The sequence below is a fragment of the Carassius auratus genome, chromosome 24 (genome assembly GCF_003368295.1).
Source record: "Carassius auratus strain Wakin chromosome 24, ASM336829v1, whole genome shotgun sequence".
Taxonomy (NCBI): Eukaryota; Metazoa; Chordata; class Actinopteri; order Cypriniformes; family Cyprinidae; genus Carassius; species Carassius auratus.
The window spans coordinates 6804820-6826159 of NC_039266.1; the positions used below are offsets into that span (position 1 = coordinate 6804820).

A 21340-nucleotide genomic window follows, 5' to 3' on the forward strand; every position below is an offset into this window, starting at 1 on the left:
GTTGATGTCACTGTTGTTATTGTCACTGTTATTTTATTATTTACATTTGTATTTGATTTATTATTATTATTATTATTATTTGCATCCTAGCGACAACATAGATTGTTTACTTGAATTAATTGAAAGCTGCAGGTTTATCTGTTTTAATCCCTAACAGCAGTTCTTCTATGATCCTGAAAGCATATGAACACACAAGCAATGTTGTGTTTTTTTCTTTTCTTTTTCTTTTCTTGCAACAACCCTAAGCGCGCAGTTCTTTTCCTGAAGTGGCCATTTGAATTTTGTCCATAAGCCGTAAAATACTTAAAATGAAATGTGGTGCAATGAGGTGTCACAGTGTGTCATGGGAGTGACATATAGACTGATGCCATTTACAGTAAGTACAGGGCAATTGAAGTGAGCACACTGAAGGTCTCATATATGACTGGCACTTTATTTTAAATAGGACAACAACATTAAATCAATGTTCATCGTACAGAAGCTTAAGAAAGATGATGAAAAGTTGTGCTAAAAAGAACTGTCATTCTGTATTTTTATTTATTTATTCAGGTTAGTTTAGTCTGTACTCTTCACTAATGGCCTCAACAATTCTACAATAATAATTATTATTATTGTTGTTATTATTATTATTATTTAGGCAAATGCTACTTTACGGATTTACTTTTCTGTCTCAGAATTATAAATTAAAGTAATAATAATAATAATAATAATAATAATAATAATAATAATCATAATACATTTTCGTTGTCACCGATTTTCGCTGCCGTCACATCCTGTTTGGTGAGACAACTTGATGCAAACATCCTCTCAGATCTGACCTGAAATCAGTAAATAACTATCTCATCCCTTTTCAGTTTGTGTTGGTCTCAGTTTATTGTCCCTTGTTTACTTGTGCATATAGAAGAACGTGAATAGACGAGCTGTGCTGATGTTCTTTCTTACACACACACACATACACACACACACACACACACACCCTATGGGGTTATCAGGAGGCAGTTTACCTTGCCAAATGTTCATTATGTCCCCAGATAGTGGCATTGGCAACTTGTCACCATCATTGATTTCTCTTAAACTGCAATTTGCATGGATATTTGTGGGTGTCCTCCAGGCAACCAGTGTCCCCTCAGACCAACCAACACCCTCTCCTATCCATCCTTTCACACACACACACACACACACACACACACAGGTACCCATGCAAACACACACTTTTCCCCTATAGCCCTCATGGAAATGTTCCAAGCGCACAAAGGAATCTCAAAGTGACTTTTCTGTCAGCAAATATGCCGTGTTTTCAAATGTACTTCCATTCGCTCTCCATTTTTTCCTGCAGTAAATGTCACCAAGTAGTCGCACTGCTGGTATTTTAGACGAAGTCTAATGACATTTGACAGGGGAAAAAAATTGCCTTTTGTTTTGTTAGCAAAATGTCAACATCAATGCATGTATGTCTACGATTATTTCAGTTTAGAAATCTGTCGATCAGCAGATTGGAGGAGGTATTTGTTTTAAGGGAGAATACGGTTGCTTCTGAATGCATTTCCAAATCTGCACACATCATAAAGTTATTCTTCTGAGGATTTTTATTATTTTTTGCTCCTCATAGTGGTGTTAACATGGATGATGCCTTTTATACTTTCCTCATAATACCACCTAATTTTGAGTGAGATCAGCAACAACAACAACAACATATCAGTATTTACTGAGACAACCCTTTAAATAAAAAAATATATAATTAAAAGACAATAAGTAATTGTGCTAAGTTAAATAGCTTGACAGAAGTCAGGGGAGTGTTCTCTCGAGGACCATACAAGACTGTTCTGGCTGTTAGCTAGCACCACCAGCTACACGGACAACGTTTATCAGAGCCCAATCGTCCGAGGATGGTCCTCGAGTGAATTCCTTTGCCTTTGTGGAGGATTGTCGTCATGCCCCATGGATGATCTTGTCAGATCCCAGTGCCCAGCCCACCATCTCCCCGCGGTGTGGAGCCAGGTACAGTGTGAGCGCAGAGAGGAGCTCCACCCCCTGCAGTGAGGTAAGCTGAGTATGGCACGGCGAAAGTGCCAAGACAAAGAGGAGAGGGCTCCAGTCCAGAGCTCCCTCCAGTGCCCATTCCAGTGCTCGCTCCTAGAAAGCGTCCTCAAGTCTCCGCTCTTCCAGAGTGCCATCCTGTTCCAGTGTTCAGACCAGAGGGAGCCCCTGATCCAGAGTTTAACCCTGAATGCCCGGAGGCTCAGAAATGCCCACCCTCCCATCCACTCTTGCCTCATCCACTGCTGTCATCTGGCAGCCCCACTGCTTGCCTTCAGCCCACCATCTATGCAGTGCTATCCGCCTGCATTACTGTGGCTGGAGTTTTCTTTGACTACTCCTCCAGCCTCTTAGCACCAGACTCTGCCTCGACCCATTGACCTGTCAGCTCCATCATGGCTCCTAACTCCCTTCTCTCCACCATGGCCCAGAAGTCCACTAGCTCCGCCAGGCTCCCTCGTCGCTCCGTCTCTGCCTTGGTCTGGCGTCGACCATCCTGCACCTCGGGACTCCACTCCTCAGGCTTTGCCTCATGCTTTCGTACCTGTGGCTCCATCAGCTCCTCCTCTGTACCCTGTCTCTCCGGCTCCACCACGGCCTCCCGAATCCACACCTTCACGTCAGTCATCGCCGCCATCTGCTCTGCCTAGGACCTCTGGATCCTCCCCGTCGCCCTGGCTCATCTGCTCTCCATCTCGGCCTCCTCCGCCACCTGCTCCACCACCGTTGGTCGGCCCCCTGGAGTTGGTGGCCATTCCTCCTCCATGGCACCTCCCTCCATCGGCTCCACCGCTGGTCAACATAATGGCTGTGGCCTGGGTCCAGCTGGGCTCCTCCTACTCCAAGCCCCTTCTGTCTCCCCCCTGGCTCCTCCCTCCATCTCCTCCCTGGACTCTGTATGCTGGACTATGTATCCTCCTGAGCCTCCTCCCTATCCTCACTCCCCCCATTGTCCTACAGTGTGAAGATGCACCTTCCAGTAGGGGGTTTATGTACTCCACGTCTCCTTGTTTCTGATCCCGCACTCCACCCAGCACAGTTTGTGACACAGAAAAACAAACAAGAGTTTCACCTGGGCTTCACCCATTTAAATGTCAAAAATATTCAAGTAACCTCATGATAATTCTCTGACAAACAGGCTGTAGGTTCAGTTTGACGAGTGGTGGGGACACGGCATGGATCTTATAAAGTGATTTATTTTTTTATTTTTTTGAAAAATTTAGCATTACATCACTTGGTTAGCAATGGATCCTCTGCAGTGAATGGGTGCCGTCAGAATGAGAGTCCAAACACCGAACACTAATAATCCACACCACTCCAGTCCATCAGTTAACCTTTTGTGAAGTGAAAAGCTTTATGTCTGAAAGAAATAAAGTCATCATTAAGGTGCTTTAACTTTAAACCATTGTTTCCGGCCAAAATATGAGTTCATGATCTAAAACACATTCTAAACTAGAAAAAGTCCATCCCCTGTTGGGATTCACATCAAAATACTCCAACACAGTTGTTTGGAAATGTTTTGGACTGTTTTTGATTGTAAATGGTTTTTGATCTGTGCATATTTCTCTCCTGATTCAGGCGAGATTACCTTTTCACTGGAGAAAGCAATATTGTGAACAGAGGAGCCATATTTTTTTCACAAGCAACAAAGTAAAACAAAAACAAAACATGTTAATAAAGGATTTGTTTCTTACAAGTATGTTTCTCATTTTACAAGATGTTTACTAATGGACTGGAGTGGGGTGGATGACTTGTGGATTTATTGTAATGTTTTAACCAGCTGTTTGGACTCTCATTCTGACGGCACCCATTCACTGCAGGGGATCCATTGGTTAATAAGTGGTGTAATGTTTCTCCAAATCTGATGAAGAAATAAACTGGCCTGAGTAAATTTTATAATTTTTATAATAAATATTAATATTATTATTTATTATTTTTAGTTATTATTATTATTAAATGCTAATTGACAACAATAGCCTCAGCTATCATGATACATCCAATATAAAAAGGTAGATTTGCATAGTGCCACTGTAAAATAACTTTCATTAAAAAAGGCTATTTACATTATCACATTATTTAATGATTAGCATATTAATCATACAACTGGAAAAATGGTAACACTGCTGGATAACACGAATCATCTGGATGACACAAACTTGTCCAAATGCTGTAGTTATTTAAAGCAAAAAGGAGAAAGTCTCATATTTCTAAGCTAATAATTTGATTTCTAATTTAAACATTTGTATTTTATTGTCTAATCAGAAACATTTTCACTAATTTTCTTAAACTTTTAAGGCCTCACCTAAACGTGTACTGTAAATGTGCAACTTTTGCTGTCCCAGCCACATCTCACCTCCTGTCTGTCCTCTCATCGGCGCGCATCAGTGCCATCATCAGTGCCATCGTCACTCATTCAGAGATGAAGGCTGAGTTCGCACGGACCCCTGGGATGGGATGGGATGGAGCAGATGGAGGTGTGCCATCGGTCGTGATGTCAGAGCGCAAGGACTCTCATGATTGGCTCTAATTAGAATCTGCGGCAGCAAATAGACACGCGTCCTGCATGATTGGACTCAAAGTGGCTGTTGCCAAAAAGCGCAGAGAGGCGCAGGAGCTCCAGACGCGGGAGGAGGACCGCTCCAGATACGGTCAGACAGGCGAGCAGCACTTTTAGCTTGTTATCGAGAGCTTATTAGAAGAGTGTGAGGCGGAATAAAACGCAGCTGATATTCCCGGAGCGTTTCGCGTGCGCAACTGCAGCACGACAACTTCAGAAACATCAAGCAGAACAAGTTCTCCTAAATCTGAGCACCATGGCATCGGTCCCCAGCAGCCAAGTCAAGTGCAAGTTCAAGAGGAGGAGGAGAAGGAGGTGCAAGCGAAAAGGTAAAGTTTGTTTGGGTCGTAATTGAACGCTTTTCTTCACAAAGCCGAGGTTGCGCGCACGCTGCCTGGTATACACCGCGTGCAGTGGCGATCATCTCCGCGTAACTGCGCAGTCTGGATGTCTGGACGCGGGTTTGTGTTTGATGCGCGTCGGTCGCGTCGCAGTCGATCCTCTGTCAAGTTTGTGTAAACATATGACAGCTCGCTTCAGATGCGCACGGATTCACGCTCGCACGGGGAAAGACTCGCTCGCGCCGTTTATTTCTCTCGTGCATCCAGTATTTACGGTACTGATATCTGTCCTTGTGGTAACCTCAAATTTAAGATTTGACCTCATTTACGCCCTTTGATCGTAATGTTATACGACGTTTTCAGCCTCGTGTTACCGTTGTATGCGCATTTATGGGATTTTTCTACTTTTAAATAAACTGACTAGCCACAGTGAAAACTTAAATGGGGTTTGTTATGAATTCCTTAAGGTGCCATTTCTACCCAATTTATATCTGGAAGCTTGTATAGACGAATTAAATCATACATGTAGATGCTACAACAAAACATTCTACAGTTTAAACTGTAATTATGTGTAAACGCTCTGTCAAAGTGTTTTATGGCTCGATAACATTTTGTCTAAATTGTGAATGTGAACATTTTTCTTTTTTAGCACATTAAATATTAAACTGCTAGTGTACAAAATATCAGTAAATAAAATGATCTGTGACAAACTCCCAGCTACCAAGCTTTATACTGAAACTATGTGAAGTTCCTTATATACCATAAACTGTTTTGTGAGATAAACAAAAATGCATTATGCAGTAACAAATGCATTTATTATTAATATGTCAGAGTGAACTTGCCAACATGAGTTTACAGTACAAAATGAAAATCTTTTTCAAAGGTCAGGTTGAGTAGAAATAGCACCTAAGGTAACAACAGCACGTTTTCACTGTTTATTATTATTATTATTATTATTATTATTATTATTAACTAGTTAATCTAAATTACCTGCTTTAATTTAAGTAACAAAAAACATGACTGAATTCATCTAAATTAGTTTACTGGTATTTTAATGGTCCGATCATTTAGAAATAGTCCCTCAAGGTATTCGATTGGATCTCCATTGGCACTATTATTATATTCCTAATAGGTCTAGTATAGTTCTACAAACTAGTATAGAATATATTAAAGTACTCTAAATTAGTTCAGAAAAAAATATTTGCATGTATAACATGGCTCTTTTGTTTAACAGTTTAATATTTTTTTAAACAATTATGTTGTCAGCACATAGATTTATTATTATTATTATTATTATTATTAAAACTAACTATAATTTAAATCTATCATTTAAAACTTAGTATTTTTTTATGTGAAGCAGGAATTTTTAGGGAAATAATTTGCAGCATTTCCATTATCAACTCTGAAATGTCATTATATTGTAATGAGACCAGCGCAGCGTAATGTGATTGAATGACAGCGGGCACGCGTGCTTCTCATCTTACTTTGGTGGCTGCTAATAAATGGAGGTGTGTGACGGTGGGGAGGTTCAGGAACACCTCTGCGTCTGCTGTGGCAGGTTTTGCGCTGCGTCTCACCCCGTCTCTGCTTATGGTGTGACCCGAGAGAGGCTCGGGCCGTGGGCTGGATGGGCTGATAACGTGACATTGATCAGCAATGTTGCTCGCGGTCAGTCTGTCCGTGTGCCTTTTCGCTGGCAAATAGACACGGATTTGCCTGGAGATTAATGTCTGCATTGCATGGTTTTGCAAAACTGTTAAACATGTGAACAAACAGTTGTAAATAAATCATTATTTTTTTTAATGTAAATATTGAATACAGTGGTTATGCAATATAAGACTGCATATCCATCTCATTGTTCCTGGTTTTGCTTACGAGGACATTGTGATGGAATTACTCTGGTGGCCTGCGGTGTGGAGTCATTTCATGAAGTATCATTAGTGTTGTGCAATACACACACTGATGTCTGTCGACAACTGCGGCCTGACCTATAACCCAGAGTATTAATAACCCAAGCAATCGTAAGAACATAGACAATAGTTGTAGTGTAACATCGAGGCACATATATTTACATAATGGAAACGACAGAATCGGTCACACAACATTAAGCATTGCGTATAAACATTAGGGGAATGCGTGTGAATGCGAGTGTGTTGGAAGGGCTAATTTATCAGCTGAGCTAATGGGAAATGATGGTGCTGGACAGAAGAGTAGAATCTAGGAACGTAGAAAAACATGCTAGAAAGTGTACGTACTGGTCAGATCATTTCGACCGCCAGATTTTCACAATCATCTTTATCTATTTCATCATCATTATAATAAAAGATTTTCATTTCCACTGGGACAATGTACTTTACTCGGGGGAATTCAGACAAAATTAATCACATAAAACCAGATAACGCCAGCAGATTGTTTTAACTTCTCCCATCTAATCTCTCATAATGGAGATGAAAACATAATGCCGTGTCTCGTTCTAACAAATGCTCATTTTTCTGAAAGCCGAAACAATTCGTTTTATTGTCTTCCTGGCAAATGGGCGCCGTTCCGGGATTATATCGACATGGCATTTGACGGTCTAATCCTCAGCAAATGCTTCAGATTATTACAGAGCATCCAGTGCATTAAAACCAATGTGTATTCAAACGCACATAAGAAGATTTTGCTCCTGATGTGTGTGTTTTTTTGCGCGCCAGTGTAGTGTAGCGTTAATGTTAGCAGAGGTTACTGAGGTAACACACATACAAACAATAGAGATTAGTCCACAAAACTGGGACCGTTTCTCTTATTGCGATCAAGTATGTGCTTTTTTAACCTTACATATTTGGTACTCAAATGCTTTTGAACAAGAAAGTGTGTGTTGAGGAATTGTAAAGTTGTTTGCTGATAAGTTCAAGGTAAGCAGGTCAAAAGCAGACCGTATTGGTGCAGTATATGAGAAGTATTAAATAATACAGTGTTGGATGAGTCAATACATTGGTGCAGAAGAACTACATTTAGTTGTGAACTTGTTAAAGGTTAGTGGTTGCTGAAGTGTGTGACTGCCCCGCTGTGGCTCGTAGCAGAGGGTCGTTCTGTTAGCTGGCTCCGGTGCAAATTAATCACGGCCCAGTTATTTACCCCCCGAATCTTTTGGGGAAGAGTGTAGTGAAACCCTATCCACCATTAGAAAGAAAATTTATACTTCCAGATAGAGTAATTTTAATGAAATAAAAGGCCACTTAGGTGTACTTAAGTCCACTTTTATTTAGGTTTAAGATTTGAGTACACCTTTTAAAAAAATGCACTTTTGAAATGTTGTAAATCATTGCTTTAATAATCTTTTATCATGATTTTAAGTGCACTTATTTTTATGTTGATATGTGGTTATGAATTAAACTGTAGTGTGTTATTCATTATTACATTTAGAGTTAATATATATATATATATTTTAAATGTAGTAATTTGCTAATTCATCAGAAAAAAATAGTTATTCATTTGAGTGTGTGTGGTGAGAGAAATACAAATTTATATATATTTTATATGCTATATACACACCACACATTATATGTTAGTATATCTGTATTGTAAGCGTAGTATGAATTGTTTCCATACATTTTTTTTTTTTTTTTTGTCAGTATATTCAACAATGCACATTAAGCAGATTTCAAAGGCAATAAAAGTAATTCTGGAATTGTGCTGAAATTGTGAAGTCCTATTAAAAAATGCTCTAGATTTCAGCTAATTGCTTTTAATATGAATTTAAACTGTAATGCATTTGAATTGTATTGCAACTAATATAAAATTAAAGTATATTTGTTTAAAGTGTATTGGCTTTTATATAAATACTCTTGTAAAAGTCTACTTTTGTTACACATATAATAAGATTTGACTGAGAGCTGAAACCCTGTATTTTGTTTGGTTTATTTAAATGGATGTAACAGCCTTGCGTTGGTATCCTATTGTGTATGAATGTATCTGCTGTTACTTTTTGCTATGTCTAACAGTGTGTCCTGGTGTGTGTGGATGTTGACAGACATGTTGTCAAATCGGTGAAGTAATTGCCACACACATCTCGAGCTCCAGAAGGTCGAGCGGTTGCGGCGATGCGGTCAGAGGCCAGCAGAGACTCAAACAGTTCTCCAATGTGGCACATATTCCCCATAGGCCAGTTTAGAAAGCAGTTAGGCAGCCTTTCTCGCTGTTACTTTGTTAGAATTGTTCATTATCTGTCTTGTTATTACACCTGATTCTACATCGTATTCTTGATTGAAGCAATCGGAGGTGTGTTTAGTTAAACCGCATTGAGCAGTTAATAAGAACAGATTTACACTGCCTTTATTATATCCAAAATAAATATATATGATTGGTTTGAGGATGAAGATTTAGCTCCGGCATAATCCAGACACCCCAAATCGGTTGTACCGGAAAAGGAAACGCTTTTAGCCGTAATCAGATGTAAACACAATTTTTGTCCCGAGCCCGACTTCATTACACTTTCCTCTTTGTGAGCAGTGGTGATAAGGATTTTTTTGGTGAACGCCGGTATAACACTGCTAGCATTTAAGAAGTTAATGAAGGTCGTCACTAGCGTCAACCAGAGACCTGTGTGACGGCAGCGTTTCGATTCACAGACACCTCCCTGATTAAGCGTGAAATATTCCGTGGTTTAGGACACGTCGTCCTCCACAGAGCGTTTGGATGGGGAGGGGAGGGAAAAAAAGATATTAACCCTGAACGGTTTCGGCTTCCTCCAGAGGGACCGTCGATAAAATGACCGAAAGAAAGAAATGGCACAACTTTACAAATTAGCATAATTAGTAATTATCTCTTAATAGGCCCTCTTGGCTTTTGAGACTTGCTTCTTGAATGTCTGCTTAAAGTTCAGCGAGTGAGAAATAAAAAAAGTAAAAAATAATGTGTAAATGTCTCAATGCCACACATGAGCTGCTGAGATAACCGTCTAATTGAGGTGAGACCGTCTGTAACGTTCTCGGGACAGGAAGAACAATCTGGATCTTTAGTATTTAAAAATCATTCTACAACAGTAGTGGTGGATGCTATGTGGCCAACATTGTGATTTAGGTCATTTTATTCCTAAAATAAAGTTTGATTGAATGAATTTTCATTTTATATTATTTGAAATGAGATTCAACATTTAAATGTGCATTTTTATCCATTCAGGTTGTGATGTTAAATGCATATCACCATATGTGATGAGCGTTGACCCTTAATCGTGCTTGTATTTTATATATGTTATTGTTCATACTGTTCGTACTGGGTAAGAGTTTTTTTTTGAAAAAAAAAAAAAACAGGAAGACTTTTTATTCATCAAGGATGCTTTCAGTTGTTTAAAAGTGATTTGTTATCGCACAATGTCGGTTCTTTTTCTTTTGCACTTTTTATTCATCAAGTGATTTAAAAATAAAATGCATGGGTTTAATATTGTTAATAATGTTTCTTAAACAGAAAATGAGCATAATCGAATGATTTCTGAAAGATCATGTGACACTGAAGACTAAATACTTTACATGTTAAAGTAACTAGTTTATATTGTAGTAGCATTTTACAATGTTACAGTTCTACTCTTATCTTTCAGCAACATAAAACATTGAAAAAAAAAAAAAAAATGACCCTAAACATTTGCATGGTATCGTCATATTATACATTCAAATAAAATAAAACCTAATTTAAAAAAAAAAATTGGGAATTACTTGATTCATTTCATAAGGTGAAAAGAAACTTTCCCTTTTATTTAATAATTTATGCATTAGATGCTTTGTTGGTGTTATTTCATCACTGCTGTATAGCTCAGTGTGTTAATTATACTTTCGTCCATCACATTAAAGTGAAATATAGATATTTTAGGTTCTGCCTGATAATCAAAAGTACATAAACCTGTTTCTGGCATACGCTGCTAGTGGACTCATCTGATCTGCCTGCCCACTTGTGATTGTGCTGCGAGCAGTTATCAGATGATCAGAGTAATAATATTACAGGCTATGAGAGCTGACAGCACAAGCACATCTCCATAAATACCTCCTGCCTGGAAAACGAGCACCGCACTGCTATGTGGGCCACAAATCAATTAACAATGCCCACGAGCGAGAACTACTGACACCGAGACTTCTAATACTGTGAAATCAGTAGCTTTGCAATAATATTATTAAATCTAATGCTAAAAAGTTTTATTGTTGTTATTATTATACATGCACATAATTTTTTTTTTTTTTAATGTCTTATTTTGCTACAGGGCCCAAATTTTACATAGCACATGACGACCTTACACATTACTAAAATGGTTTATCGTAACAAAAAGTCCTTATTTACTGTTGTTTAAATGGCAAATATTAACACGACACTGTCAAATAGAAAATATGACACATTTTGGTTCCTAAATGTGACTTTTGAATGGCTTAACGTTTTCAATGACCGCACGAAATGCATTGTGTTTTGCATATTTTTGACTCTGTAAACCATATTAATATTAGTTTTTAGCATTCTATGGTTAGTAGCATTTTATTATTTGCAATTAGCCTTGTTTATTCTGTTGAGGTTCGCTATGCTTAAGGCCGACGACACACTGGATGTGTGGCACAAGCGTCTCAGCTGTTTGGCATGTCCATTTTTAATTCGGCTCCCATGTTAACAGGTTAGAGCTTGCAGACTGCCTGCGTGAGAAAACGCATGCATGCTAGAAATAGAACCGACGGCTATTTTTCACGCAACACGTGCGCGTGTTGGAAGCATTTCCAGGCAAAATACATGTCTTTTTGTACACAAATACATATTAATTCATGACATTTTGATATTTAAAAGTCTATAGGTTGACATAAATTCAGAAATAAATGTAATTTTAAAAATAAATAAATAATTATCGATTTTCAAATATTGCACCTGTCAAACATACAGTAGTCTATTTTGCCGTCAATACTGTTGACAGTGTCCTTTATCAGTAGGCGTAGGTGTAGGTGTGTAAAAAAAAAAAGTTGATATTGTTGTCATGAAGTCAAGAGCCTGGTCTGTCGGCGGCCTCCCTCTATTGTCACCTACAGCAGCAGCAGCGCGCCAGCGCCGCGTCAGGAACGCTTCTGGTGTGTAAAGACACAGAAAACAGGAAGCAGCCGCCCACGCTCCTGAGACGCCACGCAGCCAGTGTGTCACCGGCCTAACAGGCCTGTGACTGGTTTTTGGGTTGTGACACGGGTTTCAGTCTATATGCTTTTAATATGTTGAAATCATTTGACAGATTTAGAGGATGATGATTCCAGTATAAAAATAAATCTGAATGTCATTGAATATGTTCAAAATAAAGATGAATGTGGATTTAGATTGTCAGCTAGATGTTGTTTTATTCCTCGTGACCTTCACGAGAGAGCAGTAATCCATGAATCTCAGTAACAACGTTCCCCATAAAATGCTTATTTAGCACTTAACCACACCGACCACATCCCTGCTTGTGCATATGCCTGTCCCGGTTGTGGTATTATTTAGATATGATTATTAAGACAGGTGTGAGTGAATGCGATATGAGATATTTGCTTTGTCTTTGTTGGCAACGGTGAGATTATATGACGCTATGACGCATCATTCCACATGATGCCATCTTTAAATAACGTTTCCGTTCCTCATAGCCTTCAGTAAAGCTGCCCTCATCCATCGATTTCAACATCCTTTAGGGGCCATGAGCGGAGACTAGGCTTATCTTGCAAATCCTTGCCGTGCATTAGCTTTTTCGAATCTAATTCTTCTTGCGTTCCTTTTTTTTTTTTTTTTTTGGTTTCGCGATTTATTTTTTTCACTCTCATTCCTTTCGTTATTGTGTGTTAGGCCTGTTTGTTTCTGGGCAGGTCTGATTTGAACAGCTTTTGGGGACGCTGGCCGATGTATTTGTATTCAAACACTGTATGTTCGAATTGCTCCTCTATTTCGTGTGATAGCCCAGAGTGTATTTGGTTTTCACACAGAGTGAGCTCTGACACTCTCTCGGGGTGAGATTTGCTCTCTCGTTGTTTGCGTACTGGCTGCCAGGAGTCAGAAAGGATGGGGTTTATGTACTAGAGAGCAACACTTTCTCTCTTGTGTGCTTTCTGTGGTTGAACTACCTGGTCTCCTCCAAAGCCGTGTCTGGTCAGCCGATGGAGGTTGAAGGATACGCCGGACCCCGGGCGATGTGTGATATCAGGCTTATAGGACACAGAGGATGTGTTGCCATAGCAAGAGATTGCATGTGCGCTGGCGTGTTCATGTATTGCAGGTTTTTTGGTTTCTCTAATATCTGAGCATACAAAAAAAACTATGCAATCGCTTGTAGTAACTTAGGTGAAGCAGAAAAAGTGACAAACACTGTAAAAAAATGACTGTGAATTTAACTGTAAGACACTGTAAAAATGCTACATTAAAAATCTGTTAAATGGTTTACGGTAAATTCCCCTACTATATACACTGAAAAACTGCATTGGACATTACATGTAATTTTACAGAAGTATATCGTTTTTGTAAGGGGAAAAGGCTGTATAATTTACAGTGGAAAAAAACGTATTGCATCGCATTTCAAATTTAACATGTTTTGGTTGAAATAACCATGTTTTCTTGGTTTATTCTGAGCAATTTTGTATATTAGGGTTGTGTGTCAGATCTAATGTTGTTAAATGAATGTTTATTGCATTACTTCAGTATCATGTGTGTTACATCAATGTGTTTAGTGTCTGTGTGAATGACTCTGTGCACTTTTTATGAATGTTGTTATTCAAAAGCTGATTGTGATGGGCTTTGGTTCATCATGTGGCTTTCTCATCACCATCTGCATTTGCTGGTTATCAGTGTATTACAAAGGTACAAACAGATTTCAATAGGTTGGTATATCAACATTATAACAGTTTAGTGTTGTCATGGTACCAACATTTCAGTATTTGGTACGAATACCAGTGAAAATCCACGGTTCTCTGTACCAATTTCGGTACCAAAGCAAAAATGCTAATTAAAAAAAAATGTGGTTATACATTAATTTAATCCAAACTGTGTACTGGGCTTTTGAATTTTAAAGCCAAGAATAACAGCTTTTTTTAAAACAGTTTGTTTAAAAATAGATTATACATATACACATACTTTTTTTTTTTTTTTATTACAGTGAACGATACCTTCTGTAGGAAAAAAAAAGAAAACTAAATTTCTCAATTATCACCTCCAGGTAAAAGAGAAATGTTTTTTTTTTTTTTTTTTACCTCACTTTCTGTGATGTCACTTGTCTCTTGTGTTTATTATGATAATTAAAACTATCAGGTTTTAGCAATTAAATTATAAATTCATACAAGGGAAAATGTGTCTGATTCTGTGTGAATAAAAAAGACGATGGGTCTCATTTACTAACCAAATTTGTTGGAGTATGAACATTTATATATGTGTGTGTATTATATCATTCTATGGCATGGGAAATGACAAGTTATTCTGTGCATATAATGCAATTAATAGTGAATGAGACCCATTACTTGTTTTTTCTTTTATAATCTTTCTAAAGGACATTTCCTACTTATATTTTAAAGTAATCTTAATATTTTTTTTTTTTTAATTTTATGTTTTCGTGCACAATTTCACCCTTGTGTGCACACACTCATACAACAAAAGTCATATCATCTCTGACCGCGTTTCAAGAAAATTCAGTGGCTGTTCTATCATTAAAAAGACTCTTAGCAAAGGCAAAATAAGTGTTCTTTCAAGTGCTGGCGAAATGAATACCTCATAACACTTATTTATTGTGTATGAGAGCGAGAGAGAGGGAGAGGAAAGCAGTGATAATGTTTGTAGTTGTTTCTATATATAAGGCTGATAATCGTACTCTCTGCCCACAGCTGAAAGAGGGTCATTGTGCTATTCTCGCTAATGTGATGGAGGTTCATTTTAATTTGAATGGACCGTCAAAACAAGAAGAGGCTTGAATGTGTCGCCCACATGCACACACACATCAGTGCATGGTGATACACACACACATGCATACAGTCTCTGTTCTGAAACCCAGTGCCACTGTATATACTGTCTGCTTACACAGCATCTTAAACTTATAAATCTTATGTGAATGTTTAGACCTCGGTTTTCCTACACAGCATTTGATGTCAACCGAGTTTGGCATTAGCATATAGCATTAGCAAGTAGAATAGACATTCAAAATGCATATAATTGTAGCATTCACTTTAGATGTGTTTATACAGGAGTGCAAAAAAAAAAAAGGAACTTCGAACTATAAAATATCTTCAGAACTTTACATTTGAAACGAAAACCACTAATAGGTGATGGTAAATCACGGTTTTAATTGTTAATTATAGTAATTGATTCAATCATTCAAATGATTCATTCAAAATGAAGCAAGTGAACTGCTGATTTCAGAATCCTCCTTTTGCTATGTGGCGAGTGGGGCGGGGCCGAGAGGCGTGGGAACGAGGAGTGAGGCCAGGTGTAGTGATTGGAGATGAGCTACACCTGCGCCCCACCGCCGGTCTTGAGTCCCACGTAGGAGATGGAAGGATATAAAACTGGAGTGACGACCGTGAAGGACGAGAGAGGACCAGGCCTGGGACGTTATTTTATGTTTTGGTTTTTATTTGCGCGCACCAGTCGTCCGCGAGGGGCTGGTGCGCCGTTTTGTATTTATTTTGTGATTATTAAAATGTATTTTGATTGTGCGCCGGTTCCCGCCTCCTCCTTCCCGATGAGTAAGAAGTTCATATTGTTACAGTGGTGCCGAAACCCGGGAGAAGGAGGGACGCGCTGCTGAAGATCCCTCGCCACTGTGGTGAATCCGCGGTGCCCTCGAGCTGGCGAGGTATGTGCCGCCAGGGACGCTCGAGGCGGTGGGCTGGAGCGAGTTGCCGGGGACGGGCGAGCTCGCTGCTGGCCGCCCACGATATGGAGGGGCGGCTGCCGTCCGTGAGGGAGCGGAGGAGTCGGCGCCGTTCGCCAGGGGGCCGGAGCCTGCTTCCTCTGCGATGGAATCCGGAGGGGCAGGGAACGGGGGACTCCTGCCGCTGCCCAAAATCGGAGGAGCCGTCGCCGTCCATCGGGCGGCGGAGGAGTGTCGCGCCGTCCGCCGAAGGCCGTCCAGTGCCACCGCCAGGCACCGCGGAGGAGATCACCCAGCTGGTGGAGGGCCGAGCAGCAGTGCGTCTGGGAACCGGATTTTTTTTTTTTTTTTTTTCTCCCCTCTCTCGTCCTTGTCGCTCCTCCTTCCATCTCCTTTTCTCTCGCCTCGTCTGTCCTACCCCCAGGTCCCTGCAGGTCTCCGTGAGCGGTCCCCCCCGGAGGGAAGGGGGGGGGGGGGAGTAGAGCGCAGTCTCGAGGGTACCCCCCGGCCTGCGAGGGGCGATGGGGGTATGTGGCGAGTGGGGCGGGGCCGAGAGGCGTGGGAACGAGGAGTGAGGCCAGGTGTAGTGATTGAAGATGAGCTGCACCTGCGACCCACCGCCGGTCTTGAGTCCCACGTAGGAGATGGAAGGATATAAAACTGGAGCGACGACCGTGAAGGACGAGAGAGGACCAGGCCTGGGACGTTATTTTATGTTTTGGTTTTTATTTGCGCGCACCAGTCGTCCGCGAGGGGCTGGTGCGCCGTTTTGTATTTATTTTGTGATTATTAAAATGTATTTTGATTGTGCGCCGGTTCCCGCCTCCTCCTTCCCGATGAGTAAGAAGTTCATATTGTTACATGCTATTTCTGCCCTAGTAAGATATGCTAAAAATGGTAAGAGTAATATACTAGTATGCAGTTTTGACTTTAGCAGCTGTCTTTATGATGGTTTATCGTAATCATTTACATTGACTCAAAAATGCTAAAATAATTCCGGAACTAAATTGTGTTAATAAGAGATGCAGTGATTGTCAAAACAGAACAGAACAGTCCATACTGACAATATTGTGTCCTTATAACACCCCAAATGTACTTAACTTAATGTGAACTTGACCATAACAGTTTTGGTTGTATAACGTATAAGGTAGCTATAAAATAGTGATCTAAAAATGAACGTCTTGCTCAAGTCTGTGCTGGTAGACAAATATATTATTTCAAAACTGGACTCTTTGACCTGAAAGCGGACAGATGGCCACCCTAGATCACCCAGTCATTAAAAAATTAATGACCTATACTGAATTTTAAAAATACCTTAAAAAAAAAAAACACATGTATAGTCACTAGAATTTAAGTTATGCAGTCTCTCTAAAATGAAATTTTTTAAAACCCCTTTTCCAGTAGTTCATGATTACTGGATAAGTCATGGACCATTCATTAATCAAGTTCATTAATCAAAAGGTTTCACATTTTCATTTACTTCAAGCTTACGTTGATCTTGAATTAATCTGATGGTAGGAAATCCCTGTTTACAGAAATTATGTACGGATCAGATGCATAATCATGATAAATGAAAATGTTAATTTGACAATGTTGAAGCCATTGCAAGCTTGTTGCAATGCATGCTGGTATGGCTTTCATCCAAGATACATGCGTTGCTGCCTTAAATTTTGAACCTTAAAGCAGTGGTTCTTCTTAAAAACAGTACTTTTGTTTCTTTAAGACTCAAAGACCAAAAAGTACCAACATTAGTGTAGTGTACAAAAGTAATCAGGCACAAGCCTATGATGCCTTCAAATGCAGTCTGCTTTAACTGGATTACTTGGTTTTGGAACAGATCCATGGAGTTTCTCGTACTCATACACGCGCTATGAGATACACTCTTTCTCTATAAAACACACACGCTCCTGCAAAATCGAGACAGGGCAGTGTGATGAACTCTCTGCAGTGGAAGCTATTATCTTGTTGTCACCTGTTCCTGCAATTCTTCCTGCCTGCCACTCTCAGTTTGAGTTTAAAAACTATTGGAAGGCCGAGAGAGAGAAAGCGCAAGAGAGACTGCTGTGTGGAGCACTTTGTACAGCAAGGTAGCACTTAACTTACTGCTCTGTAATATGTACTTAACTGAGTAAATTTTGAGTGTAAGTCAAGAATGGAATCAAGAGCCTGTTCTGAGCAGTAGTGTGTGTGTGTGTGTGTGTTAGCAACAGGGTGGTTGTAAATTGTGGGTCGTCTAGTTATGGGCAGTAGTAAATCAAATGATGGCCAGCAGTGATTAAATTACTCCTCTCTCATGATTCTTTATTGAATTTGAGGTGTTGGTATGTTGCCCACACTGGATTTGAGAAGCGGGTCGCATGTAATACATGGCTTGCCATTGAGAATGTATAGACCAAGCAGCCGCAAAGCACAAAAGGACCCTGACGGGGCCGTCCACCCGTCGGCCTACATCCTTATACCTATCTGGGCTTAGCTAAGCATGAATGGCCACAGAGTATCAGAGGGTGAGCGAGACAGCGAGATAAATGGGAGATGGGGCTTGCTGCCAGATGGAGCTTATAATGTCACTAATCTGTGTCTGCTTGTTTGTGCGAGTGTCTTGGAGAAGAACTTCTGACAGGAACACAATTCACTCCCGTGGCTGGATCACACTGATAGCAATTCAAGCTTCATATAGCTGCTCCTTATCAAGAGCCCAAATCTGGACGATTAGCGGCTACATAAATATTAGTTTTCCACTTTCTGCTTGCTTAGCAGTTTCGCTTATTTTACCCAGGTTGAACTTTATGGCATGTTTTAAAAAAATTAGGACAGTCATTATTTGGTTAGTTTGCAAATGGCAGAGCTGTAGCATAGCAGTTAGCATACAAATCCAGACATGTATCCATCTTATTTTGCAAAGTGCAAGCTATGTTCTGTAAATGTGAGACTCAGGATTTATTAGCCAATGTTGGTAAATATCGAGAAGAATATCAAAGTGCAGTAAATAGAAAAACTATTTTCAGTACAAACCAGTGTGTTTGATTATGAAAAATGCATTGAAGATTTGATAACAAATACTAGATTCAGGCAGAAGAATGGACTGTTTATGTTTAACTAAAATCACTGGAAGGAAATTACATGGAAGCCTCACACATTCAGGTTACAAATGGCTGCACACACGCTTGAATTAAAAAAGGTAGATATTTGGTGCATCGAAACCATTTCTTCCATTGTCCTTGTCATTTCCTGTCGTCTTTCTCAAGATGACCAAACCAGCCTAAGTACCAAGCAAGAAGCTATAAAAATTATTCTGAAATAAATTTAAAAAAAACTAAAAATATGCTATGATTTGGGTTTAATTTTGAACTAAAGATGCTTTATTATTTGTAATTATTTTGATTTGCTAGGACGCAGTGTCTTCTTTGCTTTTCATTTACAGACTTATCAATAAAAATATAATGATTAAATTTTAAACTTAATGATTTAAATGCTGATTAATTAATGAGATTAATTGCACTTAAATGCATCTATCGATATTTGTTTAAATAGAAAAAGCCCTTAAATGAAGATCATTTAAAGATAAAGCAGATGGCTGGACTGACTGCAGACTTATGGAGTTGTATTAATGTTTGAATTGTTCAGATACTAGGAGATTTATGCACAGGAAAGGGGACATGAAAAATTGTGTTGGGTTACAAAAAATTGCAACTGTCTTGCAAAAATGTCACAATTTTGTGGAAGTAACACAACTGACTGAATAACATCAGAAACGATAAAACTGTGAAATGTCTAGGAAACTGATAGTGCTGTGTTTCAGAGAGGTGGGCAGAGCGAAGGTGTTAGGTTGATCCCCTACAGAAGATGGATTCTGCTCTGGTGTGTGGGTCATGATCTATTACACACGCAGGGCTAATCGCTCTCACTATAATTCCACGCTCTTGCTTCTCTCTCTCTCTTCGTGCCTCTCCGTGGCTCTCTTCCTCTGACACCGCAATACCACACAGGCCCGGAGGTCAGGATTACAGAGAAATAGCGTGAAATGAGAAATCTTGGTTTGAGGGTACTTTCTGAGAATATGAAATGTGCAAATTTACAATCATTTATAAACCGCTCTGTCTTTTTGATTGGTTTATTCCTCCTATTGTCCCAAGAAACTGCACCCACCTGTGATCTCTGAACTTTGGGGCAGTTGATTTTGTTCTACGTTTGGTTTGGAATGTTTTTATTTGGAAGAACATAACATTCTATGATTTTTGGGAGGGCCTTTAGCCCAATTGTACTAATCTGTTTATCACCTGTTGCTTTTTTATTGGTTGTTACCACAAATTGAGGACCTTTTACAATAGTTAAGAAAACTGCGATGGGACTATTCTTACTTGAGGAATTGGCTTCCTAGGTTGTCCGTTCTAGCCATCCAATCATTGAGTTCTCCGATGCGGATCATTTGGAGATCACCGATCAGTCCTCTGCTGACTATCGGTGTGGTTTGAATTCAGAGCAATCTTCAGGAAACTATCAGGGGACATATGGACTGGCCCATTGTTAAAAGGCTGAAATGCAATATCATTAAGTTTAGGAGTCCAGAGCCGAGGAGCCAGTGGAATAGATTTATTGTCTAATTTTCACTCATTAGTGTTCCATAATGAACACCCTGTTCACCACACAGAAGAATTTCACTCCATGATTGAAGACATCCTGTCTGGCCCGCCTTGTCTATACCTACAAATTCCTCTAGCTCTCAGTCCACGGGCCAACGAAAGATTGCAATTTGATCCTTTATTGGCAATCCACAGGGGCTAGCGGCCAGCCGTCAAAATGCACATTATCGCCTCCTAAGCAGGTGTTCCAATGTATTGCACCTTTATCACAATGCAGATTTGTGGCAAGTTGGGCAATCCATTTTTCAATTTGGTCTCCTGCCTGAGATAAATGAACAGATGTCCATTGATTTTCTCCCCACTGCACTCACACGCCTTGTTTACACCTGACAGCCCGACTTTATAACTGAGTGATTATTTGAAGTAACACGCATTATAATTAGCCATTTTTAATTAGTCTGACAATTGGCAGGCCATTTACAGAGGCTCTAATTGTACACATCCCTTGAATCTCTTCTTTCGTTAACCTCCAGTGAAGTGAGTCAGCTGAATTGCTCTGCAGTGCTCAAGTTAAATCAATGTGACCCTCCACCCTTGCCAAGGGGCCTCTCTCTACTTGTCACATGGTTCTTTAGAGGGAGCCCCTTTTTTCTTTTTCTTTTTAACACTCTTTTATTGACTGGCCTTGAGTGCCAACACTTTAGTGGAAAAAAAAAACATCCATTTCAACTTAATTTGATAGGCATTATAGTTGGCACACATTACTACAATTGTTGCTCATAAGGGCTAGATGTCTTCCCTTGATTAAACATACCACTTCAAGGTAAAGCACAACAACTCTTTATTCCAGCACCGAATGCAGCCTGGATCGCATTTCAACGTTTGAAATCCCCCAAAGTAGTGTTCTGTTAGGCAGTTGTTTTTGTCTCCTTCTGAAACAATATGCAAAGTCCCCAAGCACTTGTCATCTATGTGTCTCCGACTCTATTTGACAAGATCACAAAGCCCAGAGCAT

The 21340-nt window shown here is 39.7% G+C and overlaps 1 protein-coding gene across 1 annotated transcript in view; it reads left to right on the plus strand.

The window, feature by feature from the left end:
• Positions 1–4451: 4451 nt before the first annotated feature.
• The window catches only part of adarb2 (adenosine deaminase RNA specific B2 (inactive)), a 158419-nt gene continuing 141530 nt past the window's right edge, over positions 4452–21340 (plus strand). The window contains exon 1 of the mRNA XM_026200840.1: positions 4452–4923. Coding sequence (XP_026056625.1) covers positions 4851–4923 — 73 coding nt within the window. The 5' untranslated portion in view covers positions 4452–4850. The remainder of the gene's footprint in view (positions 4924–21340) is intronic.